This window comes from Taurulus bubalis, assembly GCF_910589615.1.
Source record: "Taurulus bubalis genome assembly, chromosome: 1".
In the NCBI taxonomy this organism is placed as follows: domain Eukaryota; kingdom Metazoa; phylum Chordata; class Actinopteri; order Perciformes; family Cottidae; genus Taurulus; species Taurulus bubalis.
Window position 1 is genome coordinate 2,609,632 of NC_136589.1, and position 21,352 is coordinate 2,630,983.

The 21,352-nt window shown below is 43.2% G+C and overlaps 3 protein-coding genes across 3 annotated transcripts in view; all 3 read right to left on the reverse strand.

Moving 5' to 3' along the window:
* Window positions 1–1,425, reverse strand: gja3 (gap junction protein, alpha 3; the record flags this gene model as incomplete). The annotated part of the gene is made up of 1 exon (XM_079220759.1): window positions 1–1,425. The coding sequence occupies one exon, from the start codon at window positions 1,423–1,425 to the stop codon at window positions 1–3; it is 1,425 nt and encodes a 474-aa protein (XP_079076885.1).
* A 6,280-nt stretch (window positions 1,426–7,705) lies between these two features.
* Window positions 7,706–8,509, reverse strand: gjb8 (gap junction protein beta 8; the record flags this gene model as incomplete). The annotated part of the gene is made up of 1 exon (XM_079226616.1): window positions 7,706–8,509. The coding sequence occupies one exon, from the start codon at window positions 8,507–8,509 to the stop codon at window positions 7,706–7,708; it is 804 nt and encodes a 267-aa protein (XP_079082742.1).
* A 5,001-nt stretch (window positions 8,510–13,510) lies between these two features.
* cryl1 (crystallin, lambda 1) overlaps window positions 13,511–21,352 on the reverse strand; it is a 27,090-nt gene continuing 19,248 nt past the window's right edge. Inside the window, exons 7-9 of the mRNA XM_079230325.1 lie at window positions 17,775–17,883; window positions 14,282–14,391; window positions 13,511–13,938 (exon numbers count right to left, since the gene is read on the reverse strand). Coding sequence (XP_079086451.1) covers window positions 13,834–13,938; window positions 14,282–14,391; window positions 17,775–17,883 — 324 coding nt within the window. The 3' untranslated portion in view covers window positions 13,511–13,833. The remainder of the gene's footprint in view (window positions 13,939–14,281; window positions 14,392–17,774; window positions 17,884–21,352) is intronic.

Genomic DNA, 21,352 nt, shown 5'->3' on the forward strand with positions numbered 1-21,352 from the left:
TTAGACCGCCAGGTCGCTCGGCCGGGCCCTGATGCTGCTGCTCTTGCTGGCCCGACTGAGCCGCCGAGGGTCCGTGCTGACCGCTACCGGAGGCTCGTGCATCTCCACGGTGGCGCTGGCGGCGGCGGCGGCGTGGCCTTCCTCCTGCTCGCTCTTCCCGCCGCTCCAGCTGCCTGCGTTGGACGCGATGCTGCTGCCGGAGGCGGCGGTGGCGGTTGAGTTGGTGTTACTGCCGGCGTTGCTGGTCGGAGGAGGAAGCAGCTGCTGCTTGTCAGTGCTGGTGGAGGAAGAGGAGGATGGGGAGGGCGGGGTGGAGGCCTTCATCTCCAGAGTCTGCTGCTCGGTGGCCAGGTTGGCCCAGTTCTGCTGCGCGGCCAGCCTGTGGTTGTTGTTGTTGATGTAGTAGTGGGAGGCGGAGGAGGGGGGCGAGGCCCGGCGGAGCGGCTCCTCCCGCTGGAGTTCCTCCACCTTGAACTCCGCCGCCGCCGCCGAGGGCGCGGCCTCCGGCCTCGCCGGCAGCAGGAACGCCCCGCTGCCCGCCGTCACCTCCGTGTACTCGGGAGGGCAGCTGAGGCCGGAGGGGGCAGTTCTGCAGGCCGAGGCCGAACACTCGGGCCGCGCGATGTCGACGGCGCGGCGCGCCGACTCCTGATGCCGGGCGAACTCGTTGGACATGCCCAGTTTGACCTTCTTCCACCCGAGGTGGTAGATCTCTAACAAATTCAGCAAAAGAGACACGCAAGCCACCACAAGCATAAATATGATAAAAATAGTCTTCTCGGTGGGCCTGGATATGAAGCAGTCCACGGTGTTGGGGCAGGGCCAACGGGCGCACTTGTACAGGGGCCTCAGCTGGAAGCCGTACAGGAAGTACTGGCCCAGAATGAATCCCACTTCAAACAGGGTCTTGAAAATAATGTTGAACACGTATGTACGCAGCAGCGCGCCCCGGATACGGATTTTGCCGTGCTCGTCCCTGATTGGCGGCTTCACCTTCTTGCCTCCTCCTCCTCCTCCTCCTCCTCCTGCGTCTCCACCGTTTCTATAAAGGAGCTCTTTCTCCTCTCGACACCTGTTGGCCTTGCGCATCTCCTCCTCCTTCTCCTTCCGCTTCTCCTCCATGCGGACGATGTGCAGCACGTGGCCCAGGTAGATGAGCGTGGGCGTGGACACGAAGATGATCTGCAGCACCCAGAAGCGGATGTGCGAGATGGGGAAGGCCTCGTCGTAGCAGACGTTCTCGCAGCCGGGCTGCTGCGTGTTGCAGGTGAAGTCGGACTGCTCGTCGCCCCAGACCTCCTCGGCCGCCGCCCCCAGCACCAGGATCCTGAAGATGAAGAGGACCGTCAGCCACACTTTGCCGATGACCGTCGAGTGCTCCTGAGCGTTCTCCAGCAGCCGGCCCAGGAAGCTCCAGTCGCCCATGCTGCAAGATGTCTAGCCTCTGGGGAAAGTACAGGCTGGAGGGCACAGAGGAAGAGGAAGTTAAAGGAACCAAAGCTGGTCTGAACACATACCAACACACCAGGACACGGAGGTGATGAGCGGACATGTTTCTCTCCTCTTTTCTTTTTTTTAAGCGCTCAGCTGAACATGTTCTTTGTAGAAAACTGCCTCGTAGGCGTCGGATATCGAAAATGGAAACACAGCATTGGCCTCAAACACCGGCTGGTTTACTGTATAGACCACCTGTTGGGCTGAACCCTGGTTCACTCCCTCTCTCTCTCTCTCTCTCTCTCTCTCTCTCTCTCTCTCTCTCTCTCTCTCTCACCTCGCTCCACTGACCAGCAGGCATGTGCTGAGATCAACATTATAATGTTCGAAAACAGCATTTAGCAGAGATGGACACACACACACACACACACACACACACACACACACACACACACACACACACACACACACACACACACACACACACTCCTCTCCCTCCCTGTCAACTGTAACACTAATTTGGTGCAATATAAATACATTTAAGTACTTTATATACTTGTTTTATTCCGTCTGTATATTTAATATTTCTACTGTATTCTTCTTTACTGTTTTACTGTTTATTTATATTACTTTTTTTTGCACTGCTGCTGTAATCCTGCAATTTCCCCACTGCAGGACTAATAAAAGATTATTTTTATTTTATCTTATCTTAAAGCACCAGTGATTGAATCGAAAAGCTTCACTGCAATCTAAGACAATAAATATCCAAACAAAGATATAAATCAGAGAAAATGAGCGCGTGCTCACATTTAAAAAGATGAAATCAGAGCATGTTTTGTCCATTCTGTCACAGATTTAACACTAAGTCTACACCTGCTTAGTTAACAAGCTTTTTCAAGTTTGTGTAAGAACGATTTTATATTTACAGACAGATATGTGTGTTTTTATCCACTGAAAACACACATATGTGTGTTTTTATCCACTGAAAACACAGATATGTGTGTTTTTATCCACTGAAAACACACATATGTGTGTTTTTATCCACTGAAAACACAGATATGTGTGTTTTTATTTAACACACATATGTGTGTTTTTATCCACTGAAAACACAGATATGTGTGTTTTATCCACTGAAAACACACATATGTGTGTTTTTAATCCACTGAAAACACAGATATGTGTGTTTTATCCACTGAAAACACAGATATGTGTGTTTTTATTTAACACAGATATGTGTGTTTTATCCACTGAAAACACAGACATAGAGATGGACAACACATTCATCACACCGAGCAGCGGAGACACTTACTAAAATATTCTTGTATTAAAAGTAATACATCCATGGACTAGGGTTCACAATCTGTGCGACACCTGGAAGAGAAAACACACCTTTAGTCAGCGAGTCATTTCTTTTCTAACCAACATGATCAAAGCAAACATGAACGCTTGTGTGTGTTTGGAGCAACAATGTATCCACATGTGGACCATGGATCCTGCATCCTTTGACTTAGTCACTAGAAGTCACATTTCTCTGCGCTCTGCAGGTATTTGAGGTATTTTCTGTGCCGGACGTCAGCTACAAAGCCGTGAGCTGACAATGCCGACGCTGCCAGAGTCCAGACCGCTGAGCTTTTGTCAGCTTTGTGTCCTCTTCTGGTTCAGTGGACCTGAAGCAGCTCTTAATGACCTGATCACATTCTTCAGCTACTTTACTCATTCATGTGCAGACACGGCGGCGATATCGGCTAAAAACTATATTTAACTGAAATATTTCACCATGAAACTTCCTCAGTTGATTTCTGACATTAAAGAAAAACATTGTTTTGTATTACAACTTTTCTGAAATGTACAGAATGCAGTATCTTGTTAAATTTGAGCTAATTATCAGAACATAAATCTAAACACTGAATAAAGTCAGGTTAAAAATGATTGTTTCATTTTGTTGATGTATTAGAGTCAAATGTTTTTACAGATGGGGTTTATGATATCTCTTTGTTTTACTCCATAAATCAGAAAACACTGTCAACAGACATTTAAAAAATACATTTTCGCCATGTTTTTAGTAATTAAAGTTATATAAATGAGGTTATAAATGCGTTGTGAACAAACTCATGAGAGAAAACGTCCTTTAAAGAGAAGTTTAGTGACATGACACCATGATGAAGACTCTACAGGTGAAGAGGGTCAACACATGAAACTTCACCACTTCATCACTGACACTAAGAGGAGGAGTTTTATGAATTGTAATGTTTAAATATGCAAATGAGGCATTATGTAATGGTCATTTATTGTGAATTTACGAGAAATCTAAAGCAAAGTAGTAAAATAAATGTGTTTTTCCCCACTAGTATGAAGAAAACGCGTCATGGAAGCAACATGGACTAATACAGGATTATCTTATCTTATCTTAAATGCAGCGGTGCATGAAGGGAAGTGTGTCCAGGATCATATTGACAGCAGAGATTAGTTTTTTTTCCCGTCGTACCTTTAGGCCGAAGATGTGATTTTAAACACGAGAAGCAAATCCATCCTCCATCCCGGCGCCGTCATCATGTGGGTGTGAAGCGGCTGCAGGGCCTCCTCCTCCGGCCCGGGTCCAGAGCCGCCGCTGCTCCTCCACGGGTCCTAGTTACAGTTAAGCCTATAAATAAACTCTCTGACTCACTCACGCGCAGACTCCTCCAGGCTGTGCGTCTCTTTCCGTCCCGCAGCCCGTGAACTCGCGCAAAGTAATTCAAAAAATGTAAAAAATAAAGTTCCTCCTTGCGTTGCGGTTATTTGTCGGAGGCCGTGAGGGGGACGCGGGGCTCGGTCACGCGGAGCTGCCTCCCGGGTCCTGCCATGTCCGGACTGTCACATTGTGGGGCCATCATGAGGGAGTCCGCAGAGTCATCCGCATGGCCGCGGACACACCACGCCCACGTGCACAGCACCATGCAGGAGGAGGAGAAGGAGGAGAAGGAGGAGAAGAAGGAGGAGAAGAAGAAGAAGGAGAAGAAGGAGGAGAAGAAGAACTCCTAAAATGTGCGTAAAAGTTGGCAAAAAAACTTGCGCGCAATTTGTTCCATGAGTATGTTGCTCTGAACTTTACATGAAGCATGACATCATCAATGCAACAGTTTAAAAGTTCATAATATTATTGATGTGTTCATGAAGTGAAGATGCAGCTTTAAATGCTCTCAGTACATTTAGGACGAACCCTTTCGACACATACACGTTACTTTCAATCAAGTCAATAAAAGAGAAAATGTGCGTAATATTCTCATATTTTCACTCTAAAATGAAATAAGAGGAAAACGTGAAACAGACTTAATGTACACAAACAATGTTTTATTCATGTTTTACTCCAATGATCAAAGTGTGAATGTGATTTTTTTTTTAATGTTATGTACAAAACACAATTACACATATTCATGTCTTCATGGGTTCATTAGTTTGTTGTTGGAGAGAAACGCGTTTCAATCTCAGCTTCAACGAGATGTGGCATCAAAGGCGGCGTCTCACGTCTCTACGTTGGAAATGTGTTTTAACAGGAGGGTCACGTGAAGACGTCAGCTGACAGATGATCACAGCTGATCACAGCTGATCACATCTGGATCAGATGTGATCAGCTGTCAGTCGGCTTTAACAGCTGAGGAAACGACCATTTAGAGACAGAAAGCGAGAGGTCAAAGGTCACGGCGTCATAAACACATGACTCTGATGGTTTATGATCTTAAACGGTGATTTATTTTATTTTAAACAACACAGATGTGACCAATTCAGCTCGAGCTATTCTTGGAGCCCCGCCCACCGTGATTAGTGGGCGTTAACATGAGGCTCGTGCTGAAAGCTGACAGCCAGCTGGTTGTTCATTAAAGATTCATAAAGATGTAACAATGTTATTATTAAATCTATTATCATTCATATTGTTGTTGTTGTTATTTCATAATAATAATTCAATCATAATATTAAAACTAAATAATAATAATATGGAGGATTATCTGGCTCATGAGTGGGGTTTCAATATATGAGCATTAATACAAAAAATATATTATATATATATATATTTTTTTATATTATGAAAAAATATTTCTCTAATAATATAAAAATATATATATTGTATATATATAATTTTTTTTTTTAGTTATTGGCCGAATTGGAAACCTAATATTTGTATATTTCGGGGGCAATCCCTAAACACATGTTTAAATTGTCTAGTTTATTAATCTTGCTTTTTGAAAGAAACTCTTTGAGAATAATAAAGCGTTTAATGGGAAAAAAATAAAAAGTTCCAAAACACCAACATATGGTTAATATTGAATTAATATTTGGAAAACACGATGAGACAGATTTAGAATATTTCCAGTCAAGCGTCTTATGTAATGTTTCTGGTTTTTTGGCTCTTTTTTTGAAGACTTGATCAATTATGCAATTTGTTCTGTCACACCTGTGATTCTTTGTGGATATATATTAATGTTACTTCTCGTGCAGCACATTTACGTTTCGCCTGTCAACACATTGCATCTGGTCCTTGAGCTTGAATGTTGTTATATATATATTATATATATATATTTATTATTATATAACTTCTAACGCTAACGGAGAAGTCTGCAGCACTCGCTGACTGCAGAATAAAAACATCCAGTCCAGTCCTTCTTATTTGTCCATATTTCTTTTATCAAATGACATGCAGGTGTGAAAATATGCAAAACATTCTCCTTCGACTCTCATGCAGAACCTTCAGAAGACATTCAGGTCCGATGAAACCGCATCAGACCGGTTAGATCTGTGTTGGCAGGTTATTATAATACAGTCTTTATCAGCATCATCTCATGTTGTGCAACACACTTCTTGATCATTATAAACCCACCAAAATAAAAGCATGATTTATAGAAAACATATTCAACTATGAATGTTCCAAACTTCACGCTACAATCACTTGATTCAATACAGCAGGATCATAAAAACTCATCAATTAATGTAAAAACACATATTTAAAATGTCACCTCTTGTAAACTAGGCACTATAAAAAATTCATAAAGGCACTTTTCATTTTTTTTTCATTTTCTGCTTTTTTTTTCCTGACTTCATTTGTTCTCCTTCCTCTTCTTCATCACCAGATAAATCCTTCAGGCCTCTGAGGAAGGCGAGTGTGCTCTCTGCGGTTCCTCGTGGAACCACCAGGTGTCAGTGTCGACTCATTCTTCTCCCATTAAAAATACAACAAAACGTTCAAGCAAATTCAGACTGAAGAATAAGTTAAAACCTCCATGACCGCCTCCCGCTGGGTGCAGGACGAGGAGGGAGGACCCGCAGGTGCAGAAATATTAAACATATAGTTCATGTTTTACATTCCTTATTTTTATTTATTTCCTACCTTACGCTTATTGTAATTCTGTGTGTTAGGAGGACCCAGCAAAATAAGCTTTTCATTGCACAGAATCACTGTTATCTGTGCTTAAGACAATAAAAATATCTTTAATCTTGAATCTTTAATTAAAGTAACAATCGCAGGATGAGCCTCTGCCTCAAAAAGCTGCTTCGCCTCCAAATGTGGTGCCAAAAGACGAGATTTCATCTTTTTGTCTCTGAGAAAAAAAACTGTATTTCAGTTTATAAGTTCTTTAACTTTAAAGTAAATTTAAAGTGGAAGAAGTAACTCTCGCTGTTCATTAGCTATTAAGGCCTTTCCACAGCATCACGTGACAACGACGTGAACCCATGGAGAAGTATTAAGAGCCCAAAACACAGGACTTTCAACCAGGAGACCGTAGTTAGAGTTACTTTACGTATTGAAGCTCAGCCGTGAGGTTTTTTGTCCTCAACCCTAACAAAGTGGTTTTGTTGATTAAATTAAATGTAATTAATGTTTGAATAAAGCGACCGGGCGCTGGGACATCGAGGGCGTGGCTTCCTTGACAGGCTGGTTATGTTGTCTGGGGGATTTTTTTGTGTGGTAATATTACTAAAATAATAATAATAGTGTTAAATTAATAACGGTTTAGACATGTTTTTGTTCTTCATTTCATTCGGGGCGCTCCGATGGATGGATGGATGGATGGATGGATGGATGGATGGATGGATGGATGGATGGCACACCGTCAATCCCTTCGGGCGCCGACTACAACTTCCGTGACAAAACTCTTAAACAAACTTAAACTAAAAAGTTCTTGAGGATGTGTACATGTAGAGCCTGGGGGTTGCTGCGTCTCTTCTTCTGTGGTCCCCCCCCCCCCCCCCCCCCCCCCTCTCCCTCCCCTCTCCTCCCTCCGCCACTGGCGCCGGTCCCTCAACACATCTTGGTGGTCGGGTGCGAGTCGGTGGTGAGCAGCAGCTCGTTCTTCACGTTATGCAGGTGGCTGTTGTCCAGCAGCGCGATGTCCGAGGTGGCGTACGGGGGTTTCCTCTGGTTGGCCCGGGCCGAGCAGCGCAGCAGCGCCTTCACCACCAGGTAGCCCAGCTCGGCCACGTTCAGCGCCATGCACAGCGTGGACGACGACACCATGAAGATGGTGAAGATGGTCTTCTCCGTGGGCCGGGAGATGAAGCAGTCCACCTTGTTGGGGCAGGGCCACTGCTCGCACTTCACCAGCCGCGGCATCTGGAAGCCGCCGTAGACGAAGTAGAGCGCGTACATGAAGCCGCCCTCGAAGATGAGGCGGAAGAAGAGGCTGCAGGTGTAGGTCCACCACAGCGAGCCCGTGATGGGCAGGCGCCTCTTCTTCAGCGTCTCCAGGTCGCTCGCCGACGTCTGCTCCGTGCCGTTGGAGGCCAGCATGGTGCGCTTGTCCCCGCGGTTCCTGTAGGCCACGTGCATGGCCACGAGCAGCGCCGGCGTGGACACGAAGATCAGCTGCAGGCACCACAGGCGGATGTGCGACACGGGGAAGAAGTGGTCGTAGCAGACGTTCTTGCAGCCGGGCTGCTGCGTGTTGCAGGTGAAGTCCGACTGCTCGTCGCCCCAGACGCTCTCGGCGGCCAGGACCAGGATGGTGATGCGGAAGATGAAGAGCACGGACAGCCAGATCTTTCCCAGGCTGGTGGAGTGTTTGTTGACGCCGCCCAGCTGAGCGTAGAGCGCTCCCCAAGTCATGGTGGAGGAGGAGGAGGAGGAGGAGGAAGACCTGCAGAGGGAGGAGGAGGAGGGTTGATGAAGCACATGGGGTACCTTGATCCTCACAAGCGGCTCGTTTGGGATGATTCCCTTAAGTATACATTATGAATACAACACGTGGCTGGCTGCATGGTGTTGATGTGCTGACACAGAGGCCCAGAGGGTCAGGAGGCCTTTGGCCTTCAACTGAGAGGTCCTGCTCAAAGACACATGTCCCAGCAGGGAGGAGACTCAAAAACACCAGAGACTCAAAAACACCACAGAGACTCTAAACAACCACAAAGACTCTAAACAACCACAAAGAGACACAGAATGATATTGTTATTGACTCCTTATGATGCAATTTCTGAAAATGCACTACTGCTTCTGTTTGTTTTGTTTGTTATGCATTTGTTGTGTTACAAATGAGCTACGACTGAATTTCGTCGTGCATCCCTGTGACAGAAAAATACCTTAAAGAGACAGAAATACCTTAAAGAGACAGAAAGACCTTAAAGAGACAGAAAGACCTCAGAAAGACAGACGACTACCACGTCTGTGAACCACAGAACGGTGTGACACAAAGCAGCAGCAGAAGGAATCTCAACAACAATGACTGTGGTTCTTGCTCGGTAGACGTGGTGGGGTCTCATGAACCGTCACCAGGTTAATACATGATCAACAGGATCATATGGAATTAAAATAAGTACAAATATATAAAGGTATGAGACCACAGTTTTATTCTGAGCAGCCAGATATGAATCAAACAACATGGGAATGTTGTTATTTGTCATTTTATAAAAGCACTTTTCAAACCAGAAAGTAACATTTAAAACATGTTTGACTCAATATCACCACTAACATTATGTCATCATCTATTAGATTGAAAATCGCCTGGAACATGAATTACATTATGATCTCCTTTCTCTTCCACTGCTGTTTGTACTTTATTGATTTATTTATTTAAAGAGATGCATGAAGATGACGTCATCTGCATTCCTGCTATCCTTCATAAGAATATTGGTATTTAACATTTTAATGTTTGGGCTTTTTAAAAAAAATAAAATTACCAGAATGTATTCAATGTGAGTTTAATATACATATACATGCTGAATATAATACTAATCATTGTAATGAACACTATTATAAGTATAGCCTGTTAAGCAACACAACACGTATAACAACAATAACTCACCTGTTTATGTAGAGATTAAATATTAAATACAAATCAGCCACGAAGAGAAAACAATTAATCCTTAATGATTTGAAAAGATGGATGTTCCCTCGCGCTCCAACAGAACCGACTTGTAGGTCTAGAGACTCGGTTCGTCTCGCGCTCGTCTTCCAGCTGACTGACGCGCACCTGAGTCTCGCGCAGGTTTCATGGCCCTGCCGAGGGGGCGGGGCCAGGAGGGGCGGGGCTTCGTGATGACGCATCGTTTCCTAATTGGCAGATAAACGCTTTACCTGTTGAACGCTGAGGAGAAATGAATCAGCTCGTTGGGTTAAACCTCTTTTATTTATTATTTAAGTATTCAGGCAGAATAAGTACTCAGATTACTGAAGAAACAGTAGTACCACATAAATAAATACTCTGTTAGAAGTACAAATAATACATTGAAGTAAAAGTACTTGCAGAATATATTACTGTTTCCTAAAGATTGATGCATTATGTTGCAGTAAAGGTACTGCTTAGTTTGTGTATTTCATCTCCAGTAATCAATAAAGTCTTAAGCTATAATAATACATCCTCGTTTATTTGTTCATTATATTTGTGCATTATTGATCAGAATCTGCAAAGTAGCTAAAGTTATTAAATAAAATGAGTGGAGTAAAAAGTGCAATATTTCCACCTGCGTAACTCTAATGATGCATACTAATTGAAATAGTACAAGTACAAGTACATTGTATTTAAATACAGCCCATGAGTTTATTTCAAAAGTTTTTTCTACTACTTTTTTGTGTAGTGTAGAAGTTATAAACCAAAGTGAAACAGTTATAAACCAAAGTGTAACAGTTATAAACCAAAGTGTAGAAGTTATAAACCAAAGTGAAACAGTTATAAACCAAAGTGTAACAGCTATATACCAAAGTGTAGAAGTTATAAACCAAAGTGTAACAGTTATATACCAAAGTGTAGAAGTTATAAACCAAAGTGTAACAGTTATAAACCAAAGTGTAGAAGTTATAAACCAAAGTGTAACAGTTATAAACCAAAGTGAAACAGTTATAAACCAAAGTGTAACAGTTATAAACCAAAGTGTAACAGTTATATACCAAAGTGTAGAAGTTATAAACCAAAGTGAAACAGTTATAAACCAAAGTGTAACAGTTATAAACCAAAGTGTAGAAGTTATAAACCAAAGTGTAGAAGTTATAAACCAAAGTGTAACAGTTATAAACCAAAGTGTAGAAGTTATAAACCAAAGTGTAACAGTTATGAACCAAAGTGTAACAGTTATATACCAAAGTGTAGAAGTTATAAACCAAAGTGTAACAGTTATAAACCAAAGTGTAACAGTTATATACCAAAGTGTAGAAGTTATAAACCAAAGTGTAACAGTTATAAACCAAAGTGAAACAGTTATAAACCAAAGTGTAGAAGTTATAAACCAAAGTGTAGAAGTTATAAACCAAAGTGTAACAGTTATAAACCAAAGTGTAGAAGTTATAAACCAAAGTGTAGAAGTTATAAACCAAAGTGTAACAGTTATAAACCAAAGTGTAACAGTTATAAACCAAAGTGTAGAAGTTATAAACCAAAGTGTAACAGTTATAAACCAAAGTGTAACAGTTATAAACCAAAGTGTAACAGTTATAAACCAAAGTGTAGAAGTTATAAACCAAAGTGTAACAGTTATAAACCAAAGTGTAACAGTTATATACCAAAGTGTAGATGTTATAAACCAAAGTGAAACAGTTATAAACCAAAGTGAAACAGTTATATACCAAAGTGTAGAAGTTATAAACCAAAGTGTAACAGTTATAAACCAAAGTGTAGAAGTTATAAACCAAAGTGTAGAAGTTATAAACCAAAGTGGAGAAGTTATAAACCAAAGTGAAACAGTTATAAACCAAAGTGTAACAGTTATAAACCAAAGTGTAACAGTTATAAACCAAAGTGTAGAAGTTATAAACCAAAGTGTAGAAGTTATAAACCAAAGTGTAGAAGTTATAAACCAAAGTGTAACAGTTATATACCAAAGTGTAGAAGTTATAAACCAAAGTGTAACAGTTATAAACCAAAGTGTAGAAGTTATAAACCAAAGTGTAGAAGTTATAAACCAAAGTGTAACAGTTATAAACCAAAGTGTAACAGTTATAAACCAAAGTGTAGAAGTTATAAACCAAAGTGTAGAAGTTATAAACCAAAGTGTAGAAGTTATAAACCAAAGTGTAACAGTTATAAACCAAAGTGTAGAAGTTATAAACCAACATGTAGAAGTTATAAACCAAAGTGTAGAAGTTATAAACCAAAGTGAAACAGTTATAAACCAAAGTGTAGAAGTTATAAACCAAAGTGTAGAAGTTATAAACCAAAGTGAAACAGTTATAAACCAAAGTGTAGAAGTTATAAACCAAAGTGTAACAGTTATAAACCAAAGTGTAGAAGTTATAAACCAAAGTGTTAAAAGTTATAAACAAACTCAAATTAATATTCATCTGTAATGTCTCACATGGAGATCAATAAAGTTTCATCTGAATCTATAACACGTCATCGCTTTGTGTCGACTAAGTATTGACATGAAAACAGGGGCGACTGTGGCTCAGTGGTTAGCAGGTCCGTCCTTCAATCAGAGGACCGGTGGTTTGAGCCCCGGCTCCGCTAGTCCATGTCGATGTGTCCTTGAGAAGGACACTTGACCCTGAATGGCTCCTGTTGCTGTGGAAAAGTCACTAAAGACGTCAGATAGAGTGGAGTAGAAGTACTTCAGTAAATTGCACTTAACCAGCAGAAGGATTATGATTGATTATGACATGAGTCAGTCGGAGTTCCAGAAGAACGAGGCGGTTGAGCTGCTGCTGCATTCATGGACCAGGAACAAAGAGCTTTGCTCATGAATTCACACCTTTATGGAATAAACAAATCATATTAAATGTATTTAGTAACGTCTGTTGTCTGCTTTACACAACAATATTCTGTATTCTTCACATATCTGATTCATTTTTACCCAATATTCACCTTCAAGCAGATGTGAAGTAAAGCACATATGTGTTATTTGAACATATTTCATAACTTTAGTGTCTTTGATTGCTCAAATTAAGATTACAAAACGTAATAAACAAATAAATATATTGTTGTATTAATGAGGCTTTTATTCACATGGTACCCAGCAATATATATTAAAAAATAATGTGAATAAATACATGTTTAATCTTTACAGCTACATTGTTTTAACATACTTCTATTTGTTGACCATATTTTCTATTTTTAAATGATGTCAAACTATTAAACTGTGATTGTTGATTTTTCTGTTTGTGTCACAATAAACAATAAAGCTTCTGACTCCAGATGTGATATTAAAGGTGCAATAAACCAGATCACAGCTTTAATATACCGGCAAACAGCTACATAACACAAACATTAACACGTATTTATGAAGACTTAATACGTGTTATCCTACCTCTGCATGTACTCTGTGTATAATAAGCATGTTTATGTCTCCGCTTCGCTCGTGACTGCAGCTACACGCTAAAATCATGAGAACTCGTCACTGTGACATTGAATCTGCAGAGAAGTCACAGCGGCTGTAAACAGATCCACTCGTGACAACTTTCCTCTCATTGTTCCACCAGACGCTTTGTCACGCTCTCTCACACACACACACACACACACACACACACACACACACACACACACACACACACACACACACACACACACACACACACACACACACACACACACACACACACACAGGAATGCATAGCGTTATTATATCTTTTATTCCGAGAATCAAACACCGAGAGAATAAACACTTGATTTAATTGTTATTTTATTCTTTATTACATTTTTCCCCAGACTTTATTCACGTTGTTTGTGTGCAACACCTGAGACGAATACTTTGAATCAAGACCTTTAATTTCACCACAACCTTGAGGCCACGTTGCAGACAAAGATAATAAATCTACTGTCCGTTAAAATAAATGTCAAGAGCACAAATGTTCATTATAGCTGAACGTCAATCCCAAAATATCATTCTTTTTTTAAATGTACTTTTGATCCCATCTGTCAACCAGTTCCACGTAATTGTTTCCAGTGATATCAGAGGTTTCTTTGACTCGTACTGGTCTCAGTGAGGTTTCTTTGACTCGTACTGGTCTCAGTGGTCCTTCTTCAGCCGGGCCAACCCCATGAGGAGCCGGTCCCTCCTCTCCATCCGGGCCAACAGGTGCTGCTGGTCGCCGGGAATCAGCTGGCACATGTCCTGTGGACGCAGAGGGCGGAGACGCATGAGACTCAGAGAACACACATCAGTCTTCAGCTCGGTATAATAATTCACTCTCTGAGACAACGGAGAGACGGGACCACTTAGCATCCACTGAGTCACTAAAACACTGTCGACTCGGGAGGCTTCTGGTTATTTACTGCGCCGCGGTGACATCTTAACGGCCCGGGACGGTATGTGACCGACGGGGCAGCGGCCTCCTCACACAGATATCTGGTGACGGGGAGAACGGGAACAATCTCTCCATGTGACCGAGTCACGCAAAACCAGGCGGAGATGAGCCATTAAAGAGAAAAGTGAAAAGGCGTGGCGTCACACTCACGCTCACGATGCTCTTGGCTCCCTCGCTGCCGGAGAAGTCTGGAACCGGCCCGAAGGAGGTCAGGATCCTGGTGATGCCCTCTCCGTAGCGCTGCATGTAGTCCTCCAGACCTGAGGGAGGACAGCTGGTCAGAGCGGCTATAAATATTATTAATATAACGTTCATTTAAACCGATGGAGATTCTTTTAGGAAAATACGTCCACATCAGTACTTTGATTTGTTCCGTCCACTGCAGAAAAACTCTGACTGAGTAGAAGTACCTCATACAAACACACTACAAAACATCCAAAGTATTTGGTTAATAATTGGATTCTAGGCACATTTCTTCTGTTACAGTGAACAAAGCAGATACAAGTGGTTATTATTTCAGACGTCAAATTATTTCTCTGTCGATCATTAATCATTTCACGGGTCTGTCGGTCTCTTTTGAAAAGAAAACTGCGTTGAACTCCTTCAGTTTAGTTTAAAAACACTGGAAGCAGCGTGATTATTATCTCATTTTGCTCATTGACTCATTTGTAATGATTTTTTTGTGTGGATGTAGGCTGATGAATGATGAATGATTCATGTGCTGCTCAAATAAAGTGTTAAAGATTAATATGTTTTCTCACAGTAAAAATAAAAAAATCTGACAACTGTTGTTGCTTTGTTTCAGTGAGGACAGAAGTTTGTTTTGAAAGGACTGCACACACGTTATGAGCATAAACTGACAGGATGTTGCTGGACTTTCGTAGGAAAAAGGATGAAAAATAAAAGGCGCACTTTATTCATGAGATATTCTACAAACCGGTACGCGGGCTGAAGGCACGTGAGCAGCTGAGGCCGCAAAGAGCTTTGAACAATGCAAAGAGAGCCGGAGCTCCTTCACACCGTCGCTTTAATTAAAACCAGTCACAAGGTGCCCACTAAAATAGCTCCGTCACACTGAGGTGAAGCTTCACACCAAACATATTATTCACTCTTCATTTAGGAACGTGTGGAAATCTGAAGCTTCAGAAGGTTTAAACCCTGTTGGTGTTTCCTGCTGTAGCAGGAGTGTTGACATGCAGCCTGACGGAGTCGTGTGAGAAGTACCATCCACCTTCCACCCAACTGTGTGTGAAGAACCATCCACCTTCCACCCAACTGTGTGGGAAGTACCATCCACCTTCCACCCAACTGTGTGTGAAGAACCATCCACCTTCCACCCAACTGTGTGTGAAGAACCATCCACCTTCCACCCAACACTGTGTGAAGAACCATCCACCTTCCACCCAACACTGTGTGAAGAACCATCCACCTTCCACCCAACTGTGTGGGAAGAACCATCCACCTTCCACCCAACACTGTGTGAAGAACCATCCACCTTCCACCCAACACTGTGTGAAGAACCATCCACCTTCCACCCAACTGTGTGTGAAGAACCATCCACCTTCCACCCAACTGTGTGTGAAGTACCATCCACCTTCCACCCAACTGTGTGGGAAGAACCATCCACCTTCCACCCAACACTGTGTGTGAAGAACCATCCACCTTCCACCCAACACTGTGTGAAGAACCATCCACCTTCCACCCAACACTGTGTGTGAAGAACCATCCACCTTCCACCCAACACTGTGTGTGAAGAAGCATCCACCTTCCACCCAACACTGTGTGTGAAGAACCATCCACCTTCCACCCAACACTGTGTGAAGAACCATCCACCTTCCACCCAACACTGTGGGAAGAACCATCCACCTTCCACCCAACACTGTGTGAAGAACCATCCACCTTCCACCCAACACTGTGGGAAGAACCATCCACCTTCCACCCATTATCATGGATGGATAGATAGATGGATAGATGGATGGATAGATGGATAGATAGATGGATAGATGGATGGATGGATGGATGGATAGATGGATGGATGGATAGATGGATAGATGGATAGATGGATGGATGGATAGATGGATAGATGGATGGATAGATGGATAGATGGATAGATGGATGGATGGATAGATGGATAGATGGATGGATAGATGGATGGATAGATGGATGGATGGATAGATGGATGGATAGATGGATGGATAGATGGATAGATGGATGGATAGATGGATGGATAGATGGATGGATGGATGGAAGATAGAAGAATGAACTGCAGTACAAAGAATAGTGCAAATAGATACTAGCATAAAAGTAAAGGAAATGCCCTTTTTAGGCATGTGCGTGCATAAGTGTGCAAATTGCAGTACTTTTGTCTCATGTAATGATATAATAAGCAATAATTTTGGTTGCAAAGGACAAACCTTGGGGCTGATCTCACCGAGGCGCGGCGCTGAAGTACAGCTTCAAAAACTGGTTAAAAAAACAGGTAAAACAAAAGCAGGTTGGACAAAAGCAGGTTGGACAAAGCGGTGTCGGTGCGCCTGTGGAGCGGCTCGAGCATCAACACACGTGTCATTAACGGGGAAATGGATAATGCGCTCGCCTCACAAGCCTCCATAACACCATCACCTTGTGAATGTGTGAATTCTCCCGTGCCTCGCTCGCTCACAGCCAAAACTGCTAACTAGCGAGCCAGAACTCGGAGGGCAACGTTTAGCGGGCGCCACATTTCTAGATGGAGGCCACGAACACGGAGCTCATAACCGGTGCTGTGAAGACATGACGGGCGGAGAAGTGGATCGTACCACCGTGTCTTTAGAAAGGTTTCTTTCTGACATTTGGATGCCGTTAAAACCGGATCACCACTTTAATAACCCGAGCTGATGCCTGTTTAAAGAGCAAAGCCACAAACAGATTAAGGCTGACAGGAAGAGAGGCATTGAGGGACCAGGAGAGCCTGAGTGCTCCGCTATCTGATTGGAGGGATTTGAAGGCCGGGGAAGTATCAACAGGAATAATGTCGGTCTCAGCGATCTTTTGTGAACACGACTGTGTGGCTGATTCCTGGAGGAGGAAAGCTCCAGGACTGTGATACAGGTGGAGCTGGCAGCCGGTCTGAAGGCCGCCATGTGGCTCTGAGAGTTTTAGATTACTGGTGTGAGGGAGGGCATTCATCCCATCAAAAGACTGCTTTGTTCTGCCAAACCGTCCTTTTTTCTCTGTGTGTCTCTCTGTGTGTGTGTGTATGTGTGTGTGTGTGTGTGTGTGTGTGTGTGTACACAGTCAGGGTTTTTCTTTGGGTTTCACACTCCCCTTTGATATTCTCCATCTCCCTGCGGGTTCATGCTCATTCTCTCGGGACAGTACATGTATGTTGAGCTCGGTCACCGTCGACTCACATGTTCATTTATCCTGAATTACTGGAGATTAAGTTATACATATATATGTATTCTTCTCTCCACACTATAAATCCCATGTCTCACAGAATTAGCAGCTTCTCCTTGAGTGGACGTAGTCGTCGTGATGTCACCCGTTGGGGTTGTGGATCGACTTTTTGGCGATTTTGCCGTCGCCATCTTGTTGTTTTTTGTTTGTTTTTGACGCCGTATCCATCTCTACGGGAGCTGAGCGTCGACAGAGGGAACGTTACCTGCCGGTGCATTGAGGTGCATGGTTTCCATGGGACCGATGAAGGCGTAGCGCATTCCTAGCCCCTCTGACATCACCAGGTCGATGTCCTCGACAGAGATAACGCCGTCCTGATGGAGGAAACACACGCTATTGACACATCTCCCTTTGCATTCCTCTCCAAAAAAAAAAAAGGTACAGATGAGTGAATGTACGACCAGATAAAAGACAGATACCGTCTGTATCCATCAGGCCGGCCCTGAGCCGTCAACCTCACTGATTTACACCCAGTTCCCTCGAATTCTGCTGGGAGGATTTCAATATTTTGAATAAAACTGCAGCTCAAAATGTCGTCTCAGAATGCAAGAACATATTTCCCTGACAGTTCAGATTTTGATCCCACTAAACCACTCAAACCATATAAAGTTTCCCTTAATCAACCAATTCCGTGTCCTCATTATGCAGGAAGTACCGGGAGGAGAGCGGCTGAGGATGGAGGGATGGAGGGAAGGAAGGAAGGAGGGATGGAGAGACTGAGGGAGTGGTTCAGGTAATCTTTGAGTCAGAGATACCTGTTGGCCGACCGCAGAGGAAATCAAAGCTCGGACACGGAGACAGAGAGCAGGGCGGGCGGGAGCAGCGGGACAGGGTCGTCTTTGTTCGGGTCCTGGACCAACAACGGGTCCGTTATCTGAGCGGAGCGGCGGGGGGGCGGAGCCTCTGCGCCGGCGTATTCACTGGGGGGCAACCAGCCGCTTTCTCAGCCGCTCTGCTTTCCAGCGCTGGCCCGGACTCAAGGACTGTGTGTGTGTGTGTGTGTGTGTGTGTGTGTGTGTGTGTGTGTGTGTGTTTAGAGGGGTGAGGGAGGGTCCATGTTATGCAAGAAGGGTCACAAGGCCACTCTCGGTCCACAGGCCTTGATGCTCAATGCCGAACTTCTGGTCCTATTTTTATGTTTTGTTTTACTAGTTTCCTTCGTCGAGGAAGTTTTATTAAATTGTGGGTTCGGCTAGTCAGGATTACGGAAAAACTACCGGACCGATGTTAATGAAACTTGGTGGAAGGGTGTAGCACGGGCAAAGGAGGACCCCATTGCAGCTTGTGGACAATACTCTCTACAAGCTAACCCTAAAGCGTCCCCTGCTTTATGGTCTGTTTGACTCTAAATGACCATAATTTACTAAATGAACATCATGCTGTATTGAAGAAGACTTGAAACTAGATATTGAGACATAAACTCATGTTTACAATGTTTACTCAGGGAATACATCAAGAGAAGTAGAGTCATTTATATAGACTTCTATACAACCAGAGGAGTCTCCCCCTGGTGGTCAGGAGAGAGAATGCAGCTTTAACACATTAAGTATAGACTTCTATACAACCAGAGGAGTAGCCCCCTGGTGGTCAGGAGAGAGAATGCAGCTTTAACACATGAAGTATAGACTTCTATACAACCAGAGGAGTCGCCCCCTGGTGGTCAGGAGAGAGAATGCAGCTTTAACACATGAAGTATAGACTTCTATACAACCAGAGGAGTCGCCCCGTGGTGGTCAGGAGAGAGAATGCAGCTTTAACACATGAAGCATAGACTTCTATACAACCAGAGGAGTCGCCCCCTGGTGGTCAGGAGAGAGAATGCAGCTTTAACACATGAAGCATAGACTTCTATACAACCAGAGGAGTCACCCCCTGGTGGTCAGGAGAGAGAATGTAGCTTTAACACATGAAGCATAGACTTCTATACAACCAGAGGAGTCACCCCCTGGTGGTCAGGAGAGAGAATGCAAGTTTAAAGACATCTCTTTCTTTGCAGAACCGAGGTTGACCCTCAGCCAGACACCTGGCGCCCAAACAGTTTGGTATTTTTGCGTGATGATGACCTCCACAATTAATTGATTGTAAAAGGTTTATGTACCTTTCAGAAAATCCTTGTTATTAATGACAGCGGCAGTCTGACGTGATCCAGTCAAGACTGAAGCGTTTTGCTCCGATAGCTAAACAGTGATTGTGCTGAAGAGACCCGGCAGCGCTGATAAACGTCACATCTTTTGCTAAAGTATCCCGAGTCCTTTACATAGAATTGAGACCAAAAGCCGCTTCTCCACAACCCAGAAAGCCGGGGAAGGTCTCATATTTTAAATGACGTCACAATCCGTTCACACGTTGGCAACACAAAGCGGTTCAGACGTTGTTACCTGTAGAACCTTTAGTACTGTATTCTAACATTTGGATTTGAACGTTATCCTCGTCAAATAGTTTGGTTGTTACGCGCGTCTCATTTTTTGCCAAATGTCAAAAGGATCTTCTGTAGAATTCCCCACCGATGACAGATCCTCTGAGCCCACACTCAAAGCCGCAGAAGTGGTGTATGAGTGACAGCTTGGTAATGAGTGACAGTCGGTGCTCAGCGTGTTCCATACTCTCTCGTGCAGTGCAGCCTGTAATTAAGGGTCCCACCAGAATGCACCACTTAACCTGTCACACTTCAGGATGCAGTACAGCCGTCAGTGATTTATGAATCTTAAAATAAGCTTTTGTCTGGAACATCTGCATTAAAAACTCCCATCAGATGATATGGATGGATATCTTTGAAAGTGCAATAAGAGTTCAACTCTCCATCTACCATTCATAGTCTGCTTATTTGTTTATTACAGGAAGTATTTTCTTCCAGTGGCCATCCAACTATGAAACTCCTGAAAACATTAATAACCCAATCATGTGCAATATGACAATGTGTTTACATTGTGCAATACTACATGTTAATTGCATGTGCAATATGTTTGACTGTTTCAATATCATTGACAATATCTCTAAAAATCATGCTCAATATTCAGTTTACCATTAAGCACGGCTGTTAGCATCACTACTTATAAACTTGATATCTTTACTTTTTTGTGTACTTACTTTTATTGCTATAATTTCTTTACACTTAATATCTGTTATAATATTACTCATACATGTTTATATTTGTATTCCTTTTTTTGTTGCCATTCTTCTTTCGTGAAACTCTGGCACAATAATTCCCTTTGGGATTAATAAAGTTCTATTTAATCTCATTTTACCTGCACTGTGGCTATTTCTACCGTTTCGAGACTTTTCATAATGAATGGGTGCAGGGGTGTGAATATCCTGCAGCTCCTTCCTTCTCCATCTGCAGTTTTGAATCCCTTTCAGACACTTGGTCCGGACAGCCGGTGGCGCTCAGGTACGCTGGTTCAGCGGCTCGTGGCTCAAGAGGCAATAAAAGGCTTCACACCTCCTCTCCGTCTCCACACACAGCTACCGAACCCGAACTTCTGCTGAGCCACATTCGGGTTGAATGACGCCTTTGACATTCAGCCTGACGTAATTAAAGCCGGGCCCACATTCTGAGCCACAGCTGACACGCACGGAAGTTCAGGATTTACCTGCTGATCCGCTTCACCAAGAGGAGCTGCCAGAAGGGCCGACGGATCGTTCCTGTCAGACGGGTTTGTTCTTCTCTCAGCTCAAAAAGCTTCGAGCTATGAGATTTTTTAAGATAATTTAGCCGAGCTATGTATATGAGGTAAAGAAACCAAACAGCACAGCCGCTGGCTCTCAGTAAGAAGGCAGCGAGGT